At 36.2% G+C, this 23775-nt stretch overlaps 1 protein-coding gene across 6 annotated transcripts in view; it reads right to left on the bottom strand.

Annotated features, from left to right (window-relative positions):
* The window catches only part of PHF20L1 (PHD finger protein 20 like 1), a 55422-nt gene extending 31748 nt beyond the window's left edge, over positions 1 to 23674 (bottom strand). For 2 of the 6 annotated variants that reach the window (XM_085319204.1, XM_085319444.1), the window contains exons 1-9: positions 23534 to 23674; positions 22785 to 22890; positions 14090 to 14261; positions 13855 to 13939; positions 12995 to 13083; positions 9530 to 9592; positions 5761 to 5968; positions 5095 to 5223; positions 356 to 438 (exon numbers count right to left, since the gene is read on the bottom strand). In XM_085319204.1, coding sequence (XP_085175330.1) covers positions 356 to 438; positions 5095 to 5223; positions 5761 to 5968; positions 9530 to 9592; positions 12995 to 13083; positions 13855 to 13939; positions 14090 to 14261; positions 22785 to 22890; positions 23534 to 23582 — 984 coding nt within the window. In that variant the 5' untranslated portion in view covers positions 23583 to 23674. The remainder of the gene's footprint in view (positions 1 to 355; positions 439 to 5094; positions 5224 to 5760; positions 5969 to 9529; positions 9593 to 12994; positions 13084 to 13854; positions 13940 to 14089; positions 14262 to 22784; positions 22891 to 23533) is intronic. The other 4 variants (XM_085319122.1, XM_085319366.1, XM_085319282.1 and 1 more) reach the window with 2 other exon arrangements.
* Positions 23675 to 23775: the final 101 nt, after the last annotated feature.

Raw genomic sequence — 23775 nt, 5'->3', positions numbered from 1 at the left:
AAACACAAATTAAATTTGTGTAAGGGTCTTCTCTTAAGCCATTAATGGTCATAACTTCAGCTATAAAAATGGACCTTGGGAAACTGGTCTCCTACTTTTTGTTGCATGGTGATTTTTTGCTTTTGTTTTTTGTTAGTTTATTTTTTGATATGAAAGCTCATTACTGAAACTCAGGTCAACTCTGTGGTTTGAGACAAAAATCCATACATCTGGCTATGACAAAATGTAAACATAAGATCGAGTTTCAGTTCCCTATTATGTACAAAGGGACGAATTTTAGTGTTGTAGGTACTACACTTCCATGGCACACTCCAGTGGGAACCTTGAAAAAGAATCAAACTCTACCATTTCATACCTGCTCCAGGACTGGAGCTGTTTCTTTGTTGCCTTCCTTTTTTTCAGCACCATCCACAACAACAGCTTTGGATGCCAATAAACCTTAGGAGAAAAATTGCAGAGATTTTTATTTAAAAAAAGTTTGTGAGAAGGATTTGTGGAAAACAAAACATGATGAGAAAAGAAATATGAAGCATTTACACTTCCAATATAATTCTCTGAAACAGGAAGATGTTTTAAAGAACTTTTTCAGAAAACCATCTTCATAACAAGAGGTGCAAAGTACTATGATTTTACAGCTAAAGAAATAAGTTAGCTTTCAAGTAGAAACTTATGTAGCCCTAGGACAGTAATACAAATATTGTCTGAAGAGGTTTTAATTCTGCACTGGATTTCATAAAAGATGCTCTTGCACACAAATTAACTTTTGCAACTCTAATTACCTTTCTCAATTCTCTGACTCGATTTATACATGTTCTTTAATTTGACCACTGTCACAAAACATGAARTAATCTTCAATATTAAAGAGATGCAGGCTAGAATGCAGCTTTTGAGGTTCTACAGACAGATTCTAAAAACTTACTATCAGAATTTCAATAACAATGACTTCTTAAAAATATCTACCTCTATATATATACAGTGCTGTCCTGCATTTAACTTTTGCACTTGAGAGGGTATTGCACACATTTGAAGATATATATGAATACAGTAGGACTATTTTTCAGAAGGTCTTTCTTCACATATTTATGTCTGCAGTAGCAAAAGACCCTAATGTAAAAACAGACTAAGAAAGTACCTATTACTTGATTCCTGAAATTCTTGATTCTTGAGAATATTTCCAGATGAACCAAAATATTGCCTACACTAATATAAATCTGAAGATAATCTCCTGCTTGAGTGTGCTTCAATACACCTCAAACTAAAATGACTCAGTTATCTAAGAGATTTCTTTTTTTTTTCAACATAGAAGTTCAGGGGTTCAGAAAGAACAACCACAAAATTGACCTAAATTCTGGCAGACTTGTGAATATACAGCCCACCTTATTTCCTTCTTCCCACAAGGTATCTCGCTAACCAAACACCATGCCTGTAGAAGACAAGACAGCTCTACAAGCACTAGGACTACCAGTGGACCACCTTTGGTCAGTAAATGTATGTAAGAAATAAAAAATATGATGCAACTTAGTGAAACAGAACAAGTATTTTGTTCTATTAGCTCGCTGCACATACTAATAGGTCTTTTGGACAATACTGGGAAATGTAGAAGCAAGCATTCCAACACAGACAAAAACTAGTTCGAGAGAGACACTAATACCTTCTTAATTGGAGATAACCTTCACTTTCTGCAAGTGTAAATTCACCCAGTGGTAGCAGCAGCAGAAAAAAAAAATCCGAGCAGTATTGTTACCTGGTGAGCAAAGAAAACCAGGTGCAGCTGCTACCCTTGCAGCAGGCAGGAAGAATGAGTGAAGATTCAAGAAAGAAATGCTGAATTTAAATTCAAGAAGAGTTCCATTCAAACAGCCTCCTACAGCCAAATCGTCTGCTCTACTTTTACTTCCCCAATATAGTCATAGGACATTTGGTAAGTGCATGTTTCCTAACAGCTACAATGCCTTATTATTTTCTTGTAGCCACTTTGATGGGTACACACATCATAAGCATAATCGGTAGCCTTTCATCAAATCCAGAAGTAAAGCTCATGCTGGAGATCAAAAAAAATACAGTATATAACATCCAAGCATAAGAAATTAGCACCTAGTAAGAGGAAGTGTGATCATTAGCAGTTACACTTTCAAAATACTTCATCGTTATATATGGCAATAAACAAAAATTACAATACAACCTGCAAAAGGAGAGTGTTGCTTTGAAAGAAGTTAGATACATAGAATAACTACCAAGCATGACAAATTTTGTCTTGGAATTAAAGGATGAATTCATTTTCACTGAAACGTAAYATAACCTCAATTAATAGAGTTAGTTTTCATGAAAACAAATAGAAACTGCTTTTAGAGAGATAAYTCAACAGCTGCAGCATTATGTTGTCTAACTAATCAGTTTAGTCTATGTGAGCCTGCTTGCAATTACAGAGTCACAGAATGGCTGAGGTTGGAAGGGACCTCTGGAGATCATCTAGTCCAACCTCCCCGCTCAGCAGGGTCACCTACAGCATGGTGGACAGGGTTGCATCCAGGCAGGCCTTGAAGATCTCCAGGGAAGGAGACTCCACAACCTCTCTGGGCAACCTGTGCCARGGCTCCGTCACTCTCACAGGGAAGAAATTCCCCCTCACGCTCAGGAGGAACTTCCTGTGCTTCAATTTCTGCCCATTGCCTCTTGTCCTGTCACATGGGACAACTGAAAAGAGTTTGTCCCCGTCCCCTTGACACCCTCCCTTCAGGTGCTTGTACACACTGATAAGATCCCCCCTCAGTCTTCTCTTCCCCAGGCTCAAGAGGCCCAGCTCTCGCAGCTGTTCCTCATAGGGCAGGTGCTCCAGCCCTCTGAGCATCTTTGTAGCTCTACGCTGGACTCTCTCCAGTAGCTCCATGGCTCTCTTGTCCTGGGGAGCCCAGAACTGGACACAGGACTCGAGATGAGGCCTCCCCAGGGCTGAGCAGAGGGGCAGGATTACCCCCTCGACCTGCTGGCAAAACTCTTCCCAAATGCAGCCCAGATCATTGGCCTTCTTGGTCACAAGGGCACACTGCTGGTTCATGGTTAACTTCTTGTCAAACAGGACTCCCACAGAGTTACTTTCCTGCAGGTCAACCTGAATACTGTCACAGCACTCCTTAGGACAGCAGGCTCTTTCTATAAGCACAGAAAACCACAATTTCTGGAACTAAAGGCTTTTAACTGCTTTTAGTATCTTTCTTCTACAACTGATCTTCTTGCTACTCAGCAGCAATTAGGTTGGGACTTAAGTATGAGCAAAGGAGAATAGAAATGAGACTGAATTGATCAGTCATCCATTAGTCAAACTCAATACAAAAGAGGAAGCCTTCTAGGAAAGGAAATTCTAGAGACTGAAGGGGTTTCTCATTTTTTTATTATTATTAAACAGCACTTTCTTCGTAACACACTCTAAACTGACCCATTTGTTTACTCCATTTGTTTGAGAGCACTGACTAAAAAAGACTGAAATAGCACCATATTGATAAAAAAACTAACTATTCTCAGCTGCTGACTTAAAAAAGGTCACATCAGCAGAAACAAGTCTGCAAAAACTCATCGTGCAGTTTAATAAATAAGATTTTTGTTTTATAGAAATAAATTTTTATATGAATATCCTAACTCTACTGTATCTGTTAGCAAAAATCTCATCTTTAGCACAGAACAGTTGTTAGACTTCATACCATGTTTTATTTTCTAGAATTATGACAGGATTTTATTTTTTTCTTGCTTTATGTCCAAGAGACCTCTGTAAGGGGAACTTCACAACTTTTCCCCCCCTAACTTTTGAAGCATGCCCTGATACTTTCCCACTACAGGTATAAACATATTACCTCATTCTAAATACTGATGGATCAATGCTGGCAACACAATTTTCTTACTAGGAGGTGGTATAGGAGAAGGAATACAAATTGAAATGATTTTTCCATAWTTGTGTCAGTAAATTCCTATTAAATTTTGGAATAAAACACATACAAGAGAGATGGAGCTCCTGGAGTGAATCCAGCAACAGGCTAATAAAATGATTAAGGAAATGAGGGACTACAGCACCTCTGATGTAAGGAAAGGCTGAGAGAGCTAGGACTGTTCAGCCTGGAGAAGAGAAGGCTGAGGGGGATCTTAACACTACACACAAATATCTGATGGCAGAGTGTAAAGAGGATGGGGACAGACTTTTCAGTTGTGACCAGCAATAGGACAAGAAGCAATAGGCACAAACTGAAACACAGGAAGCTCTGTCTGAACATAAGGAAAAACCTCTTTATTGGGAGAATAACGGAGCACTGCAGCAGGCTACCCAGAGMGGCTGTGGAGACTCCTTCCTTAAAGATATTAAAAAGCTGTATGGACAGGGTCCTAGGAAATGTACTCTATCTGACAATGCTTGAGTAGGTGGACTGGACTAGATGATCTCCAGAACTCCCTTTCAACTACAACCACTCTGTAATTCTAACTCAAGAAAAGAAAAAAAAACRGAATTTTATGGCTTTATATATGATTTCCCTTAATATCCTTGCGTAATAAACATAAGGAACAGATGCTTTGGATACTGCTAAATACTTTCAGCTCTTCTTTGTTTCAATTAATATCTAGGCTTTGTATTTTTTAAATGACATACTGCAAAATCTTTTCAGCAACTGTTTTACTTTATGACAAACTGCAATATAATGTTTGATCTTCCCAAACCAATGACAGCACTAATTTACAGTGGTGCTATGTAACTCATAACTCTTAAGAACTTGTGTAAACACCAAATTCACCAAATAATGGAGAAAGAGTAGCTGGAATTAAAAAAAAAATATAATAAAAACATATATGCAAGAAACTTATCAGTTCAGATTTATCTTCCTAGAAAATTAAAAATACAAGTCAAGTCAGGGAACCTTCTTTGAATTTACAAASAAATTTGATTTTATTACCACTTCTAGATTGCTTTAAAATTCTAGACAAGAGACTGCAGATAATATATGCCTGAAGAACGTGCTTTTATTGATCTGCTTGAATACCTTATATATACGCATGTGTATTTCAATACATTAGAAAGGAACTAATATTGTAACAACAACAAAAAAGGGAGTTTACCAGTGATCTTGTTAAGACGAGCTCTCTTTGCCTGAAACGAGTTGCCTAGATTACTTTTCCTCTTGTGGGATAATGTGTTCTCTGCCTGCACAAAGGCCATCTTTGGAACATCCACTACCGGAAAACCCACTGTTAAACAAAAGAGAAATCTAGTAAGTTCATATTTAATAAATATTTAACAAAACAAAAATATGTTAATATTTCAGAACTATCATAACACTGGAGTTAAAAACTTTATAGTTATTAAAAATGAAATGGAAACATTCTAAAGATTTACAGTATTATAAATTGAAGCATTAGACACAAAATATAATTGAAATTTTTACTCAGTATTATGAAAATTACAGACTATTAAAATGACAAATTTTTATCAATCCAGAAATAGAGTTTCAACCACTCTGAGTACGGAAACCTCACTCATATTGGAAAAGTTATCTTAAACAGTATCTAGTAGTATCTCACTGTTAACAGGTACTGTAATCAGAACGTCCAATGTCATTTAAATACCTACATTTTGTTCTTAAGGTGGACAGAAGTTTTGCAAAAAGGCAAAAGGAACTGGATTTCACTGAAGAAAGTTTCCTACTTCATTAATGTTATTTAATTAAATACACTTAATTCATCAATTATCGGTGCTATTTCATCTTTTAAAGAATCTGTTTTTACCAAATGTGTCACTAGATGTAGGTTCCTCTTCCTTTTTTTGGACTTCCTGCATGATTGTAGAGGTTGAAGTTTCTTCCTTTTTTGAAGGAACTTTTAGCCATTTTCTCTCTTCTTTATCTTTATTGCTGTTTGCACTGGTTCTAGGTTTACTTCCCGCTTTGTTCTTAGCTGCTGCTGCAGCAGCAGCTTTGACCAAAGCTATCCAATCCTCCAAAAAGGAAAAAAAGGTAAGTATTAAAAACAGTTTGAGATTCAGACAGCACATATTTATAAACCCAGTGCAATTTCATCCAGAAATGTTCCAAAGCAGTTGAATATAGTTTAATGGCTAGTACTCAAGAGTGATAAAACCAGTTTCCCAAATTGCCTATATAAACTTGAAGTATTTATCTGCATGACATACTGATAAAGAGCAAGAGAAAAAAAAACAAACTTTTAAAGTACACTGTATATAGAATTCTAGCTGCACTAGTTCCCTACCTCTTTTGTGTCTTACAGATTTAGAAATTCGAGAAGTCCCAAACCCAAACAAACCACCATAGCTCAAATTTAATTATTATTCAAAACTGCAATCAACTTTAAGCATGTTTCACACAACTGCATGACATATGGATAGAGTTTTTCCTTAATTACATTTATAAAGCATTGACAAAGCTTTTTTTAAATTGTATGTTTCTACAGTAACTACAAATAGCAGTCTTATTTTCCACAGTTTATTCAGTAATTTCAATAAAGCTCTCTATAACATAACTGAATTTCACAATCCACATTTAAGGCAATTAAAGAGTACCATTTGGAAAATAGTTAATTTGACCATACACAAACAATCAGGGAATGAAGAGAACTTAGAGCCAAATTCATCTACCCTTAGAAACATAAATGAAGTCTGTAGTCACTCTATAGACAATGGAAAGAACTAAAGACTTTCATGAGCCAAGTCAAGCTCTTTCCATTAGTCTGGAATAATCAGACCTGATGTCTCCTGAGTGTCAGGAATCAATTTGATTACAAGAAATTTGGCTTGATACCTTTTATTAAAATATTTTTTCAAACACTCTGTAACATCAAGTTCCATGGAGAAATTTTATGTGATATAAAAACTAAGAGCAATGTTTACATTTCACCAATAACTATTAACTATCTGAGTGGGTTTTTGAGGAACAACTAATTTACTACAGAAATTTGGCTCCAAGAGTGTTTTAGATTTGTTGTACCAAATATAAAGAAAACCCTTATAAGAACTCAATTTTTTATCTATTTTTTGCATGAGAGCTTTAAAAATAGAAAAACTCCCTTTCAACTTTAAATCATATTTTATCTTGGGCTGCTTCCTTACTGTTATGTTATCATACAAGATACCTAAAGTACCTTCATTTTTATAAAATCTCGTTTCATACAAAACACAGCTTTTTTTCCTCCACTCAGTACATTCTATCAATCTTTCAAATTTTRGTTCTACTGAGGTTTCTTTGCCTTCTTTGATGTACGAGGAGAGCATAACACAAATGACAGCAGTGTTACTTTTTCCTGTATTACACTTTTTCCTTTTGCAAAGCTCAATATACCATTCACTGCTTTGCACAAGGTACCCATCAATAATATAGTGTCAAACTATGCACTTCAAAACAAAAGCAGTTTTGGCTCCTCTAAGATGAAGTGTTTCATCTCCACACTGTCAAAGCAAGATGCATACGCTCAGTTTAGCTAGTAGGAAAACACTTTGGAAGCGCTTTCAGAATGGCTGCACAACAGGCAACTCTCAGAGCCATTTGGTGCCATGGCAGCCATGAAGAGCATATCTAACTGCTAGCTGGAAAGTCGATCGAAACCATGCAAACCTCTTGTTTGGCCAACCAAAAAGAGCCCGCATTAGCTCCAGTTCATCCAGAGCCTTTCCCATTCAGCAGGTCAAAAAAAGGATTGAGCTTTTAGTGCTGTTGCAGAGATAGGAGACCTGATGGTAGCGCTATACTGTGCTCTGGCCAAGGGATGTAGAGGATCATTAACATGGCTGCAGGTTGGACCTTATGATAAAAGTATGGAGAAGAGGAACTGTGGCCAGCTTCAAAGCAGCTTAACAGCTTTTCCATTTTCAGTCAAGCTAGGCACCTGAAGTCAGTAGCTTTCCAATGAGGATTTAAAGCTTGAATGGGCACACTGAAAACAGTATTCTGATTTAACTGTAACCATTATTGTGCAAYACAAAGGGAGTTTTGTTTTTTCTTTCATTGTCTGGTTACTTTTCTTAAGACATGGAGCTTACAAAGAGTGGCAGGACACACATAAGAATGAAGTAAGGTTAAACATTCAGAAGCCAGAGCAGAGAGATGTTATTTATGGTGACATTTATGCTTTTTTTTGTAGATTAGCTTTTAAAAATTAAACTCAGTGAAGATAACTGGCTGGAAACTAAGTGGTTCCATTTTTATATTGATTGAGGAAAACTTCTGTAAACATTAAAATGACACAGAGAATTCCTGCTTTTTAACCTTTAATTCCTGCTGAGCGACTACTCATCTGCACAGCTCCYGACCTGTGAGAACATCTAGGATGCTCAGGTGACCCTCCCACCTCTTCTTTCAAAGGATTCAGAAATTCCTACGTCACAAAGATGCAATTCTTTTAAAGACACATTTTTAGAAAGTTTTAACAAAACATAGGGGAAGCTAGAATAGCAAGAAACTAAATCAGAGAGACTATTGAAATCTCTCTCTAGATAAGGCCATTTTTAAGGTGTACGTCAACCACAATAGCAGGACAATAAGGATTACAGATATTGCATAAACTCGTTGTAAATATTTTATAGCAGAATTTTTTTCTGSTGCGTTAGCAAACCAAAGCCCAGGACCCAAACAGGAGCATACAATGAAGAAATAAAGTAAAATTCTCCTAAGATAAATCTTCCCTACTCCCTAGTGCTYTGACTTTGGCTCTTTCCTGGCTGTGGTTTTGTAATTCTTCAGCAGGTTCACATCCAACCTGACTTCCCCCTTTCCCACAGTATCTCACCACAGTGAAAGCTTCTCACTTATGTATACAACTTTTTAAAAAAAGTTGAATTTCCTTTTYTTTTCTTTTTTTCCCTTTTCCCCTCCTAAGGTTCATCTTTTAAGTAAGCAAAGACAATTGGCAAGAGAGAAGTAACAGGACACTGGTTAGAAGACAAACTTTTACCTTATAGTTACTTAGGAAAATGGTCATTATGCTGATTAGATTCACTAAACTGAATCATAGGAAATTGCACAACCAAGAAATTAGTAGTAATTATCCAACACCCTTACACATCAATTGGCAAAACAAACAAAAAAAATTACAATATTCCATTGCATAATCTTAAACCCGCAACAGCAGAAAGGCAGGAACAGGATCATTTCTAAAATTCAACCCTTGTGCCAATTCCAGAATTCACATACATCATTCTCCCTTCACCAATCTACAACCACCACCTTCTTGCATCTCTATGGTACTACTGCTTCAGCTGTTTTTCCTCTCCTTGCACATTAGCTTCCAACTTTTCACACACTCATACATACATATACACAAAGCACCATTAACCTATTGACTGTCTGATGCCTTATCAAGACTGGACTCCTTACTCTCACCTTTCAGGTTCTAAACAGTCTGCCCCACCTACATCTTGGTTCACATGGTTTCCTGTCATATCTTCCTTTTTCCTCTGTCCCCATCACAAATTCATGCTTTTTCCTCAGCTTCCTCTTCCTGGGTGCAAGTCCCCTCCCTCTCCTTCAAAACCCTCCTCAAAACTCACTTCTTTTGGTTCGATTTCCGTCACTAATCTCAGCTCCGGCGCTATCTGCTCCCTCTCGCGCGCCTAATTACATCGAAGATAAAACAAAAAACATGAAACAGAAAAATTAAGTTATCTGAATACTTCATATGTGCTCTCACAAGGGCAGTCTCAATATCCCATCTTTTTTCTTTTTCCCTCTGCACTGCTTTAGTCATATTTCTGTGTTATTTCAATTAACTTGAGCTTCTCTGCTGAGAAGCTTAACCAGTAGGCTCCGTGCATTGAACTACACAAACATTTTTATTCTTYTTTTTTTCCTTTCTACTTTCACAGCTAAGGCTTATAAAATTGCATGTCTAACTCAGAAATGGAACATTAGCGACTACAACCTCTTTAAGACACAGTAAGCTCAAATAAAAGAATACATTTCCTTTTTAAATTAGTATATTGTTACTATCGTCAGCATCCTTAAATTTATTGAAAAAATAATATGCCTAATATAAGTATTTTACTCTATAGGTGATAATTACTGCTCTTTCTCTCTTGGTCAGATGTAGTTGGTCACACACTTTCTTTTAGTAAGACTGAGAACTGAGAATATTAAAACTTGCATAAAAATTGATTTTTACATGTTTATGGCTATTTTCTACCACTAATATTCATTAACAAAGAATTAAATAATCTATATCCTTCTTAGTCAGAGTAATGAAAATTCTGCACATATAGCACATAACCCCCAAAACAGATCTTGCATTGTTACGTTTGCTAATATTCTAGAATTTAAAGAAGTTTCTTAGACATATCTTAAAATTTATTTTCCTTTAGAAAAAGAGAGAAACAAGCTGTAGGTTTAAGCTAGGCATGAAATGTCAGAYCTGCCAACTGCACTTTCTCAAAACAAATTATATTCTTGGCTTTTTTGAGCTATAAATCATTTCTAATAAATATCTTCACATAGAATAATAAGGTAAAAACCTGAAAACATTAATTTGAGTTTGAGGCTTTGGCTTAGATTAAACTCAGTTTTAGAAAACTGATTCTCAAAGAAGATCTTAGACTACATTATTATTAAAGACCACAAAAACATTTTGAAAGGCAAATATTTTTGCTATAGCATAATGATGTGGCAAATGTTACAGAAAAAGAAAGAGCTTTGTCTCTGACAGCTGCAAAACTTTGTGTCTGTTTCTAATTTTGCATAATGAAATACCAAATCTAGCATCAACTAGTGTTGCAGGAAGCATATCTGGTGTTCCTCTTGGTGCAAGACAAGCTGGGGGCTGACCTTGTGGAGAACAGCTCTGCAGAGAAGGASCTGGGAGTGCTGGTGGATGACAAGTTGACCAKGAGSCAGCAATGTGCCCTYGTGGCCARGAAGGCCAATGGTCTSCTGGGGTGCMTTRGGAAGAGTGTTGCCAGCAGGTCRAGGGAGGTGATCCTGCCCCTCTCCTCAGCCCTGGGGAGGCCTCATCTCAAGGACTGGGTCCAGTTCTGGGCTCCCCAGGACAAGAGAGCCATGGAGCTACTGGAGAGAGTCCAGTGAAGGGCTACAAAGATGATCAGAGGGCTGGAGCACCTGCCCTATGAGGAACGGCTGCGAGAGCTGGGCCTCTTCAGCCTGGGGGGGAGAAGACTGAGGGGGGATCTGATCAATGTGTACAAGCACCTGAAGGGAGGGTGTCAAGGGGACGGGGACAAACTCTTTTCAGTTGTCCCGTGTGACAGGACAAGAGGCAATGGGCAGAAACTGAAGCACAGGAAGTTCCTCCTGAGCGTGAGGGGGAATTTCTTCCCTGKGAGAGTGACGGAGCCCTGGCASAGGTTGCCCAGAGAGGTTGTGGAGTCTCCTTCTCTGGAGATCTTCAAGGCCTGCCTGGATGCAACCCTGTCCACCATGCTGTAGGTGACCCTGCTGAGCGGGGAGGTTGGACTAGATGATCTCCAGAGGTCCCTTCCAACCTTACTGATTCTATGACAATTCCATCACAAGTAGTATTAAGTTTGGCCCACTTTTTCTTTCTCAAGACTTCATTGAAGCTATCTACATTCAGCCACYGAGATGCATGAACCTGATGCCACTGCTCATAACCACTAAAGAAAATTGGAAATTTTAAGATGAGCTGGGCTGCCACCAAGCATTTCTGGACATCAAAATACAATAGCTAACCAGCATCTGTAAGAAACAGACTTTTTTACATTTTAAGCTGAAAATGCCTGTGGCCTAAAGAGTAATAACTCAGGACTAGACACAATATGGCTACCTAGAAAAAGCACAGGGCTGAGAGGAAGGGACTTCTTTACATTACCACAGAAGGGCTATTTTAGTCCAGTCGCAACCACATTAAAATTTCCTTTTTAAAAYGTCAAATGAAATGCTCTAGCTTCCTAACTTACTGTCAAAGTGAAAATATTAATTGAAATATTACAGACTGATTTAACAGAATTATTGTAATGTTGCAGCAAGAAGTCAGCAGTAGCCTGAATATGGACTTCAGTTTAATCTCTTTAAGGAAAGGCAGTGTAAACAGTACAAATGTTGCCTGCACAGTGATCCAGTGTTTAGATGTTCAACCATAACATGGTTGCAACATGGAGGATGCAGGCCAGGATACAGAACCATTTTCAAGATAGTTCTTGTCTCCATCTGCTATTGTCACAGGAGCAAAATATAAATTGTTGCAACAGTAATTGTGAAATATCTGAATTTTCTTCGCCCCAAAGAAAACTGAGCAAATAAGAATAGCCTTTTCACATTTCTTATATCCAAGTTTCAAATAGTTTCAGTGGAGTTACTTCTCATTAATTATGAAAATAGTTATCATGCAAAATAAACCTGAAAGTATATAACTGGTTTTGRTATTAGTTTTTTTTTCTCTGAAGTACAGCTAGAGACTAAATCATATCCTGTTTCACAGCTTGCATCCACATCTACTCAGAATCTCCTCTTTAAGAGCAACAAAGACGTCATCAGAGGTACAAGTATTACTTATCTGTCTGAACTCCTAAAAGTTATGATACAGGGGAGAAAAAGCCCACACAATGGTGAAGTTAACAAGAACACGTGGGTAAAAATCTATCACTGTAACAAGCCAAGAGTGGGAAGGAGGGGCAGGGGAAGGAAAATCACTAGCACAGACCACTGGTAAGCTAAAGCTTTCTACTGAAAGGCCACAAACTAAGAAGAGAAAGACTTTTTGTATGGGAGCCCCTGTGCTTGTAACCTCCATAAGACAAAACTCCAGAAAAAGATTAGTCAGCAGTCTAGACATTTCAGATAGAGGCAACATTACCAGAGCAGTGCACACTCCAAGGCACTGCAAGCCTCATCCATAAAATTGTTGAAGCAAGATAGCGAAGGATTCAGAATAAAAAGACTGTAATCTAAAACTAGTTATGCTAGATGATATTTTTACTAGCTTTCAAGGCTCAAAGTATTACAAAAAAAAAAGTAAGAACTAACAAAAAGATACCTAATATTCTTACCTGCCCTTTTGCATCCTCTGGCATAGATTTGATATGCATCCTCTTAAGGCATCGAATAACACCATCATAGAACTGTACTGTGAACGTTCCTACAAAAGGATTGATATAATCACTATAAGTGGTTAGGAAACAAGTACATCACATCATTTGATTACCTAAATGTTTTGCAGGCTACATGAACAAAGCAACTCGACATTAACTACCTGCAGGATCAAGAATTCATAAAAAATAATTAAAACACCTGCTGCTATACTGTCACTTCTTGTCCGCTTGCACAATTCCAAGCAAGTTTAAGAGGTCACTTTTGTTCATACTAAATTGATTGATGCAATGTTTATGCTACCACTACAGGGAAACAATTTAATTCACAACCAAATGCTCATTTGGTTTAAACTACAGTAAAAACTCTGAATCCATTCTATGTTCTTTAAAAACCATCACTCTACTGTGAAGCACTGCATCTAAAATAAGTTTTTCTTTTAGTTCTGCACTTCCATTATTATTCTACAATCAACAGAACTTAAAAACATTATTTTAGAATACAAGAAAATAAGAAAATTTTAACACAGTGAAATCAAATCATCAAAAGTACAAAGTATTTATAAGACTATGCAAAGAATATTTTTCTCATTGCTGATGAAACATTCAGCATTTTATCTTCTAGGAGACATTCCAGTTTTTTAATTTTCTACAGACAAAAGATCAAATCTCTTGCTAAATTTGGTAGAATAGAAACATTTTCAGCAGTATATTGAGGTCATAAAGGAAGCTTTATATACATGCCACTTTTAAAGTGGGCTACAGCTATAGCATAGCATATGCAAACACCCCTTACAGATGAATCATATACGAATACATACCCTCTTTATTAATTGCTTCAATCTTTGCAGGATAATATCGACAGTCTGTCCAACGAGCTAAGACTTCTTCTCCAGGTTTAAAATCCTGTTTTAAAAATTAATAGTTATTAGTATTTTAAATATTTAGATCTTTTCCTATAAAGTTAAGCATTGTGCACTAGAGAGATTTAATGTAGGAAAACAAATATAACAGCTTACTAATGAAAGTCAAAGTCAAAATAAACTTGCCACTTACAACAAATTCTTCATCATCTTTCAGCCCTTCTTTCCTTAACGCTGGTCGCTCCAAAGGTCGCAACCTATTGCTGTCCCAATAAATCCACTCATCATAACGATGACTCCAGCGTTCAAAATGAACCAACATCTTCCCTTCTTCATAGTCTATCTTCTCAATACGAGATGGATACCTTGAATGAAAAATGCAAACTGAAATTCAAAAGCTTTTTCTAGGGTTGTTTTTTTTCTGTTTTTGATACAACGACATTTGTATGATCATTCAAAAAGTCATATTAACACTCTGTACTGAGAAAACTGAATCTGAAAAAAGATGTTACATTATTATTAGTAAGACAATGTTTAGATAGCAGCACACTACTATAATATCATCAGCTGCATTATAGGTGATTATATACAGACATAAACCTCAAACTACCAGACTAAGGCTGCTTGAAATTAGTAACAGAAGTTTGTGCATAGTTGTTTTAAAACTTGTGCTCACTTAAGGCAAAAAAAATAAAAGGATTTATGTTTGCTTGTATACGGGCAGGAAATCAGCTAGTTTTAAAAGTATGCTCATTACCTTCAACATCAAATATTTCACTAAAATGTTCCATTAATTTCAGACAAATCCAAGCATCTGATCAAAACAAGTCAACCAAACATTCCCACATAATCTAAGCCACTTAAAGATCAGCTTCAATGATTTCACTGCTATTAAATCTGATTCACAGTACTTATGTTTAGCAGTCACTTCCTTGTAACTACATATCCACTAGAATATGCAAGTCTTAAGACGTGCATTTTACTCTCACAAACGCTGTACCTACTCAGAGCTAATCAGAATTGAGTTGAAAACAAAACAAGTCTTTGGTATCCAACTTTGCGGGTGTGGCAAGGATGTAACATGGATTCAAATGACTTTGTGGTTTAGGTACCATAAAATTTAAATTACAGTTGTAGGAAAAACAGCAAGTTCCTCTATCTTTAGCAATTGTTATTACTCAGTCTTATTAYTTGTTTCAATAAAGTGAATTACTTCACAAAATTGTAGTAAGGTAGCAAAGTTAATAACTGGTTTTGTCATGCTACTCTAAACTATGAAGTGCACAGAAAACTGGAAAGAGGCAAAAATTGAGCTTCTCCTCTTAAGAGAGTATTACAACAGATCCAAATGCACAAAATCTGCGATAAAAAAATGCAAAWTAGTTTATCAAATTTTCTCCAGTTTATATTCTGAGTAACAAAACAAAGCTGGAAATAGCTTCTAATGTCCAAACACAAATAATGGTGCAATAGAGAAGGTTATGGATGACCTGAAGTTAATAAAACAGGCATTGAGAAGTACCACCACGATAAAAAGACTTCATTTTTGTTAGTAGATAATGCATTCTTCTACCAAAATGCCACTGTTAAGCAGTATTAGAGGGCAGAACTTGGTGTGTCCACCTCCAGTCTTACTGCATATTCCATTAGCCAGGAATGCTATTGACATATACAGGAATCCAGTCAACATGTTCTAATTTTCAAGTATTTTCTCTTCAAAACATCGAGGTTAAAGAAGTCTTTAACACTACATTCTGATTAAGATACAGAAGTTTAAGCAGCACAGGTTTTCCTTCTTTCCTGGTGAGAAAAGGACAAAGTACCACTGTCTCAACTTGCTCCTTTACTCATTTTCCAGTCCTGTTTCTTCAGGAGTAGCACTACATAGAACTTCCCAACATCTAAATATCTCAGACTAGTTTACTAGAGTTGCAGAGTGAGAAAAACTCTTAATCTGCTTGGTTACTACTGCAACTGCTTCAATCACATCTTATCCTCACATCAGAATGTATGAACAGTACACCTCCTGTTGCACTTCTCTCATCCATACATTTCAGAAATTCAAAACATTTTCACAGCCATTCCTTAAGTTCCTATCTTCTTTTCATTGAACTTAAAAAAAAAAAATCAACTTTTCAAACTGCAGACTCTCCATTGCCAGTCTATGAAAAATACTTTTTTTAAAAAAAAAAAAATTAAAGCTCCACTGGACTTCTCAAAGCAATAACAGGAATCTCCTAATGCCTCTAAAGGACACTGACAAACACAATTAAAAAAAAAAAAACAAATGAGGATAATGAAATTGATACACTGCAAGAAAACAAAAACAGAAACCAAAATTAAAATCCTATTATCAACATTCTGGTTTATTAAACTTTGAGCATAGTTTCAAAAAAATAAAAATGAACCAAGGGATGGTTTTCCTAAGGTCCAATGATGCTTTCTTCTCACACGTTTTCAGGTCACTGCTGCTATGAAATTAACCAAATATAATCTTATTAGTTTCTGGGTCATCTCAAGTCTTCTGATTTCAAGCTTCTTAAAACCACACATCAAGTGCCAAGAAGAGTAAAAAGTTGATTTACTGTTAATACAGGACACGTATGAGTAAGAAGGTTACTTGAAAAAGCTCCGACTAGTAGTAAAGGAGATATAAGTAGTATTTAATAGACCGAAGGAAGGAAAAATACTAGAAGTGGAAGAGGACAGGAAGTTCTGCTTTGCAACAATTAAAAACAAGAGCTTATGCCCAAGCACTGAGACTGGAGTAGTGAAATGAAGGACAAAAGATGACTGCGCTCTTTCTCACTAAAGGAAGAAAGTTCAGGTTAGTTAGAGACCATCAAGAACTAAAGCTAAGGCTACTTCATGGAATTCAGTGATATCTGTCAAGGGAAAATCTTTTTCTAGGCACCTAAAGGGTGATGTGCCCACCATGGCACTGTCTTAGAACAGTTCCCTTGCTACATGTTTATTGTTGTATGGCTGGTAAGCCTAATCATCTGGCCATCAGCAGTAAAATTAGCATTCCAAGCACTCTGTGTATAAGAAAACAAAAAGGATAAACTAGCAAAATAAAGTAGAATGCCTTGGAAAGAAAAACRGGGAGAGAGTGAAATACAGAATATAGCTTATAAACAAATAAAACCAAAGGTGATGCTAAGGAAAATTCAGGAAGTCACATATCAGGACATTAATATATTTCGAAATATTAAGAAATAAACTCAGAATCAGTTAATAAAAGATGCAAAGTATTTAATCTCATTAGGGATCACTCATCAGAGCTAAGCAAAACCAGCATCAAGTGTTTAGTAGTTTATTTCTCTTTGACAAAGAAATTCTGCTAATCAAGTTGTTTAAAAGTTTTACAAAGCTAAATCTTACAAGAATCATGTAATTACTACAACACACCTTTATTCCAATAAATTATGCTTCTTAAATGTAAGTTATTAAGCTGACCAGCTGTACAGTGGCTGCAAGATGAATAAAACCAAAACTTGCATTCAACCTCAATCTTTAGAAATGGAAGATTAGCTAATCTCTTAACCACTCAGACTATATATGACTGGTTATTAAGTAAATCAAAAATAACTTTGTATAGATTTAGCAATAAGATATTACCCTCAACATCCACTAAATTTAGCCACACAGTGTGCCACAAATATGTATTAAGAGTAATATTTCATAATACCGGTCCCTCAGTGAAAGCGAGTAGCTTTTTATACTTGCATATATATACTGCAGAATTTACTACTGCAAATTTTACATTACATAGAAACATTCTTTTATTATGGTTTTTATACAAATTGTACAAAGTTTGTACAAATTTGCTCTACAAATGTTTCATAGGCAGGTATTTCCTGCCAATAAAAGAAAAAATAGCAGCAAAAATAAGAAAAGTTGATACTAAAGTTTTAAGAACCCTAGTAACAATGTATGCAGAAATGACAAGAAGTTCTTCTTTATTGAATAAAATTTCTTCATCTCATTAAGACTGAAATTCAAAAAACATGTTCTTTTGACACTTTACTCAAACTTTCCTCATTAGAATTTAGTAGGTTCTTCTGATCATTTTCAATCAAAAACTAACTTTATAGAAAGAAATGCACTAACAGATTTTGATAATTCGTATGATGTATACTAAATCTTTTGCTGAATACAAGCAGTGTTGGTATTTGTTCTGTTGGAAAAAATTYGTTTGAAAATGCCTATGTCTGATAGAGAAAATGAACTATATGAAGAAGTTCAATCAGTTGCAGAACTACAAGTAGGTAATATGAAGAAGTATTACAAAAGGGAACCTAAACATGCTTTACAGTACTGAAAAGTGATGATTTCTAAGGGCAAGCTACCTACCAGTCAGGTTATTTCTCCACACACACACACCTACTCCCAGTACTCTATACTAAGAGATTTGCAAAGATTCCTCTAGCACAAATTGTAAAAAGGTTAAAAAAAAAAACTTTTTGAAGACTGAGAAAAAGGTCTTTACCATTTACAGAAAAGAACAAAACAAAAAACCCAGAGCATTCCTGTTCAATAATACAAGTGTTCTTTTAGTGAGAAGGATCAATAATCTGCAGTAAAAGAAAAGAAAACACTGCAAGCATGCTGGAAGCTGTATTTAATAATCTCAAAGTCTCATTCAAATTTTCAAATTTCAAATTCTTTTTTTTTTTTTTAAGAGAGCAGTAAGATTATTGTTGGCTGATGAATCTGCTTAATTTAAATAAAGCTCATTTGCCATACTCAAGTTCCAGTGATTCCAACCCATGAGAATTACATAACTTTATTTATAAAGCTGCAAAATTCATGCAGCTTATGTAATTTAAATGAGGTAGTATTGGTCAGACAATCATGCTCAGATATGCAAACAGGAAAAGTTTAGTAGTAGATGTCAGTTTTCATTTCTTCACAGTAAAAGAAAACCTTCAAACACCCATTTTCTCYGATACAGTTGACAGATATTAATGGACAAGAACAGTATTTTATACTTTTACATCAAAGTTTTCCATTTGGCCCTTCAAAAGTGATCAACAAGAAGTGTACTACCCTATGAAGTAGGAAAGCAACTATTTTAAGAGATGGAAAAATGGATGCAAAAATGCTAGGCAATATGCCTAAGTCCACACCTACAGAAAATCCAGAAACAGACACACATTTCCTCAATTCAYGATAAGAATTCTTTCCTTCTATTTCTCAGAGGATGTAATACTAAATGCATTCCATTCTGACCYCTCTGTAAATAGTCTTCCTGCATCTGCAAACTTTGCAAGCCCTTATTTCTACCTCCCCACCTTTTAACCTTTACTATACCAACAGAAAGAATCTTCACACTCCTTCCAAATACCAGGCTGTCAGGTATCTCAGTCAACTGAAATTCAAAGCAAGGAACATACTAAACAATAATTTCCCAAAATCTTAATAAGTTTTTAAAAGATACCTCTTCCATATTGAGAAAAAAAAAATCCATCCAGACACTTAAACACACCCATACTGTTATTCTGATAACTAACCTATTTGTGTGAGCTGTTTCCACTTCAAAACTGCTGCAAAGAACCAGTAACTATATTTTCTTYATTACCTAATTTATAGTTTAAACTTYTATAATCAGTTTTAAAAATCCATASGCAGGATAATCACTTTTTCAGAGCAGTATCTGACACTACTAAGGGTTTTCTATGGAACAACCAGTAGAGAGCTGAAAACAGCAATAGCAGAAGAAATTTAARTAGGTCCAGAAGTACATCAATTTTATACAAACTATACATCATACTCCCAGGAGGTAGCACTTTAAGAATCAACCTTGCAAATATGCATATACTTGCACACATGTGCAGTTTTACTGCTATTTCAACATCTTAAATACTCATTTGTATTGTCAGCAACAGAGTGTGGGCATGCATGTGTAAGGGACTTCAGGAAGTCTTCAAGTCCAATCTCCCACTCAAAGCTGTGGGATCAGACCAGGTTGCTCAGAGCTTCATCTGCCAATATTGGAGACAGCACAAACTCTCCGGACAGCCTGCTCCACTATCTGACTATCCTCATGGGGAAAATGTTTCTCCTTGTATCTTGCCTTCTGAATCTCTCCTGTTTCAATCTATACCTGCTKTCTCTTCTCCAATCATGCAAAACTGAAGCACTGGCTACAACTTAACTACCTCTCTGTAGGTGCTAGTGGGTTCYCTGAAAAATCTTCTCTTCTCCAAGCTGAAGAAGCCCAGCTTCCTCAACCTCTCCTCATAAGGCACATGCTCCAGGCCTCCAAGCATTTTATTTATTTAATAATTTTCTTTTATCAGTCAGTCCCACCTTACCTACTATCTCATGATAGATGATCATGTRGATTTTGAATAGAACTGCACTTCATAGTTTCTTTTGGCTGAGTTTAAATTTAACAAGTGGTACAAGCACATTATGTCAGATGACCTCCCTTGTAACAATACACTATGTTTTTCACTTCACAAAGGAAATAAAYGCAGTCACCTCCACAATAAAGCAAAACACCACCAAAAATAAACACACAGTTTGATAGCCTCTCCTTGCCGATCAGTCTGACCAGGCCTTCTTCTGTACAGTATTTGTACAAGTCAAACGACATTGGTGACCCAAGCACTACATGCAAAAACTTCCCCATTAAAAGACAATGGTTTCTTCAAGCAATAGTGAAGGTACACAATAACCTTTCCAAAGTTGAAAGAACTCATCTAACAGAACAGCAAGTTTCATGAGATGCATTTCATTAACTACTACACTGATGAAAACTTAAGAGCTCCAGAAGTGTCTTAGAAAGCAAAAGCAGCAAGTGACACTTTAGTAAAGGATTTTTTTTTCCAGAAACATTTTTTTGATTAACATTTAAAGTTCATTACATCATGTAATTTGGATCGGTGCTTAAACAGCAGCAAGTTTTCAGAGAMTGAAAAAATGAAAATTCTTTTACAAACTATTTTTGAGCAAGTGTTCTCAGTTACTTGTAGAGAGAAAGTTGAGTTAGGCAGTATTACTGCTCTTCAACTTTTGCTTTGTTAGAAACATACTAAAGAGGTTTCATATAAGTTAGGCAACTGTTTTCTTTGATGTTCCATTTCTACATGCAGCTGAGGGGAATGTGTACTGCTTATATATAGAAACAATTTTYAAAAAGATCTGCCACCCTCTTAGGCAACAGCTAGACAGCTAAGAAAAAAATAACAGACTTATTCTAGACTGTCATTCTAATAACAACAGAACAGTAAGCTTTCTCTAACAAGTGCTGTGGTTATTTAGGTGAATATTATTTCGTTGACTTCATTTCCAACAGAGGCTTGTTTTGAATGCTGCTGTAACGGCCAAATTTTAATATTAACTTCCTGCTTCTATATACAGTATCATAGAAGTTTACATTCACATGAACTATATCTTTTCTACTGGTGATCCAGCTGACAAGTCAATTCTTGGAAAGTTCAGAATACATCCTATTCTTCCTAAGAATACCAAATACTCAGCTGCATACTTTGCAACAAGACCCCTGCAAATCTAGCCAGGTACTCCAGAACTGATAAGTGAGCCTATCCTTTGGAAAGCTGGATGAATCTGGGGGGAAAAAAAATCCCTATATACTGCATATTTAGTGATCTTGTTCCGATACCGTTAATCTGAAGAAATTTTTACATATTAATTTTGTTAGCTTATTATATTAATCAATTATCTTTAGTCACAGGAGCTCCTATAAGAAGTCAGTTTTATTAGAATTACTTTATTATTTTTATAGCAATACTCAGTTTCATTATCCTGGCATTCAGTTAAAGACTCACTAAGTTGAAAATCCTCTTTAATAAATAAGGAATGTTCTTTAAACCATATTTTCCTTTGAAGATATGCTTATTAAAACAAACATTTCTATTACTGTATTTAACTACACCTAAAATTAAAGCACAACAGATAAAATGTGCCAACAAATCTGGGCATTTAACCCAACTTTTTCCACAGAGTAAGAAACTACTGGAGTAAACATCTGCAATCTACAAAACGCAGATTTCTCTAACACATAATTTGGGGTTTGCAGGATCAGATGCTGACATGAACAAGAACATATTCAATTCTGTAAGAATGCAACAAAAGCCTTTATATTTCCTAAACTTCTATCAGTGATTGATACGGACAAGAAAAACCACCTGGAGAGAAGTATCAACTACCTGTGTCATCCACTTTAAAAACAGCCAGAGTTTTTTCAAACTGAAATAACACGGCCAGCACATCCCATGCATTTAACCCATTCGTGTTAACTAAATTTTGACTAAGAATGTGTCTTTCAAAGGAACAACTCCTTTCACAATATCTGGGCTGTGTAGTGTCATGTCTGCGTCCAGAGATTTGYAGCTTGTAATCTTGACTCTTACTCACAGTATGTCTGGGTGAGGCACAGTTTTAAGCTCATTATTCCTCCAATTATTCAATACAAATATGACCAAGCTTACCTATTTAAAAACTCTGATGAAGTACATTTTTCAAAAAAATCAGTTCTGTGTACCTGTAAAATCTGATTACTGAACATGATATAAATGCACTTGCATACCTTAGGACAAAAATAAAAGCAGCCTTTGGTCGTTAAAGTTCACCACATTAACATATCCGATCCTGCACGACACTACATTCCACACTACTCTGAAAATGCCTTTTGTTTAATATGATTGCATAAGAAATTAAAAAAAAAAAACAGAAATGCTTTCTATGATTTCTGAAGAGATACTATTTTCTTTAAATATAATAATTTTAATAGATTTATTATTTTGACTGTCATGAAGTTCATGTGTGAAACAATATTGTTTTATAATCAGATGGCATAACTTGCAGCACGCACAATAGTTTTGTTCTTAGCAAATACCGTACAGTGTCTTCCATACCATTTTTGTAAATAGTCCAGTGCCTCCAAACGAGCACCAATCTCAAATGTGATTCCAGGACGATTTGGAGGCTTTTTACTCATCTTGATATTTTCTTTTTCACTACCTTTAGAGAAAAAAAGAGTCATTATTAAAACACAATGTTGTTTCAAAATATGTCATTAATGGCAAATACACGCCAGACACTTGGAACAGATGTGAAATTACTATAGCACATTATGTTCCTATTGCCAATTAACTGCCTAGTTACTGGAAGATAACAGAAAATCCGTCAAGGCCAAGAAGAAGTATTCAAAAAGATTCACATGTTTGTATTCAGATTTCCATCCCTGCCTAAATACAGGCACCAACTTGAAGTCTAACCCTGGAGCAAGAAGATCCTGGAACAAAAAAACTCTGTTATTGTACTATATTGCAACTCCCTGACATCCTTTTGGAACAGCATTATCAGAGTTACCTAGAGCCAACTGATTTTCTCTCTTCTGTTGTGGAAATGTCATGAACAAGAAGGAAGTGTCTTACAAAAAAAAAATATAAGTGGCAAGATGACTGTGGTCTAAAAGACAGGTAATATGAAATTAATTAAAAAAAAAAAGAAAAAATAAAAAAAGCTGCATTTAAGCTTTGTAAACAGCCTTGAGTCTCATTCACAGCACTGGGTAATTTTCATGTCCAAGTGCCTTTATTTTTTTTCAGTTCAGCTACTACTTAAGAATTATTTTTCTGGGCTACTAGCATATTACTATTACCTTTATTACGCTTTATTAGCGCGAACTTCTGATCTGCTATGACTTTCATTACTGTGAAGCACGGAGCAGTCCAGAGCCGAACGTGCCGGCTCCTGTGGAGCAGCAAGGGTGCCAGAGCGCAGAGCCACAGGGRACTGGGGTCCAGCCCACGACAGGGGCAGCACCAGGACCCTGCTTTCCGCCCGCCCCGCCGCGCCAGCGCCGGAGCCGGACCCCCGGCGGCCCGCCAGCGCCGGGCCGGC

The sequence above is a fragment of the Rhea americana genome, unplaced genomic scaffold, assembly GCF_003343005.1.
Source record: "Rhea americana isolate MKP2758 unplaced genomic scaffold, rheAme1 scaffold_0, whole genome shotgun sequence".
Taxonomy (NCBI): Eukaryota; Metazoa; Chordata; class Aves; order Rheiformes; family Rheidae; genus Rhea; species Rhea americana.
The sequence above is the reverse complement of the archived record's forward strand: the minus strand, read 5'-3'. Positions and strand labels throughout refer to the sequence as shown.